Below are 1,397 nucleotides of genomic sequence, written 5' to 3'. Positions count from 1 at the left end.
GTGTCCGGGCTGCTACGCTTCGTAGGCTGGCGTCGGTCCTTCACACGGAGCGGGAGCAGCACCCGGTGCAGAGCTCCCTGTGCTGCGGCTCTCCAGAAAGCTCCCCATGCTGGAGAAGCCAGCGATGGGTTCTCTCACCTTCTCCACTTGGAGCTTGGACTCGCTGAGCTCGTTTTCCAGCTGCTTGATTCTGCTGTCCCTTAGCTTCACCTCGTGGATGAAGCTCTCCTTGGCTCTGTGGATCTTGTCTTTGTGGCGGAGCTGCATTTCGTTGTATTTCCTGAGGAGGCAGAGACAGACATCAGCCTGGGAAATGCTTCTGCCTCTGGGGGCAAGAGATGTCCCACCCGGCCCCTTCGGGCAGGATGAACCCACCCGCTTCCGGCGGCCACTCAGCAGTGTGGGGTTCTGTTGGTGTCAACCAAACCGACACAGATGGCGGGAAAAGCACCCAAAGCCTCCCCAAACCTGACGTCCAGCTTTACAAACCCTCACGCTGGTCTCGTACCCAACAGCCACCGCAGTGGGGACTGGCAAGGAAAGGGTGCAGTGTTTAGCAGGGGATGCGGGTGGTTATGGGGAAGCACTTGTGTAAGGGGGGAAAAGGCCAGAAGAAAAGAATCCTTGAGACAAGGGTCAGGCCAAGAGGCTGCAGAAAGAGCTGCTGCAGTGGGAGCTTCTTGGAGCTGCTGCAACGCTGCGGGTAAAGATTTCTCCGCACTGAGACTTGTGATCGTTGCTCTCCCCTCAAACCTGTCCCGTTCAGGCAGCGATCGTATTCATTTTTATCCCGTTGGGACAGAAGTGTCAAAAAAACAACAACAAAAAAGATAAACCTCTACTCTATTGAAAACCCTGGACTGGTGGGGCGGGCAGGGAGCTCTGGGCATCACCCAGCCCACCCCCTGCTCCAGCAGGTCCCCAGAGCGGGGTGCCCAGTTTGGCATCCAGGCGGGATCTCTCCAGAGCAGGAGACGCCACAGCCGCTCTGGGCAGCCTGGGATGGGGCTCCCTCCCCCGACCAGGAAAAGCGGACGCGCGGCGCCGAGCGACACGAGAACGCGTTGAGCCGAGCACGGCGCAACAGCATGCGGGGCTTCGGCCTCCTGCCTCCCCGCGCCGGTGGAGCAGGAGACGCCACAGCCGCTCTGGGCAGCCTGGGATGGGGCTCCCTCACCCGCACAGCAGAGAAATTTCTCCTGCTGCTCAGGTGGAACTTCCCAGGCTCCAGTTTGTGCCCGTAGCCCCTTGTCCTGTCACTGGGCACCACTGGGCAGAGTCTGGCCCCTCCTCCTGACCCCTTCAGCTCTTGGTCACACTGAGGAGGTCCCCTCAGGCTGCTCCTCTCCAGCTGAGCAGCCCCAGGTCCCTCAGCCACTCCTGGGCCCACAGCAGCT

The 1,397-nt window shown here is 60.6% G+C and overlaps 1 protein-coding gene across 1 annotated transcript in view; it reads right to left on the bottom strand.

The window, feature by feature from the left end:
• CCDC30 (coiled-coil domain containing 30) overlaps positions 1-1,397 on the bottom strand; it is a gene marked incomplete at its 5' end in the record, with an annotated part of 24,079 nt that overhangs the window by 2,935 nt on the left and 19,747 nt on the right. The window contains 1 exon segment of the mRNA XM_010139436.1: positions 139-316. Coding sequence (XP_010137738.1) covers positions 139-316 — 178 coding nt within the window.

Source organism: Buceros rhinoceros, unplaced genomic scaffold (genome assembly GCF_000710305.1).
Source record: "Buceros rhinoceros silvestris isolate BGI_N320 unplaced genomic scaffold, ASM71030v1 scaffold20577, whole genome shotgun sequence".
Taxonomy (NCBI): Eukaryota; Metazoa; Chordata; class Aves; order Bucerotiformes; family Bucerotidae; genus Buceros; species Buceros rhinoceros.
The sequence above is the reverse complement of the archived record's forward strand: the minus strand, read 5'-3'. Positions and strand labels throughout refer to the sequence as shown.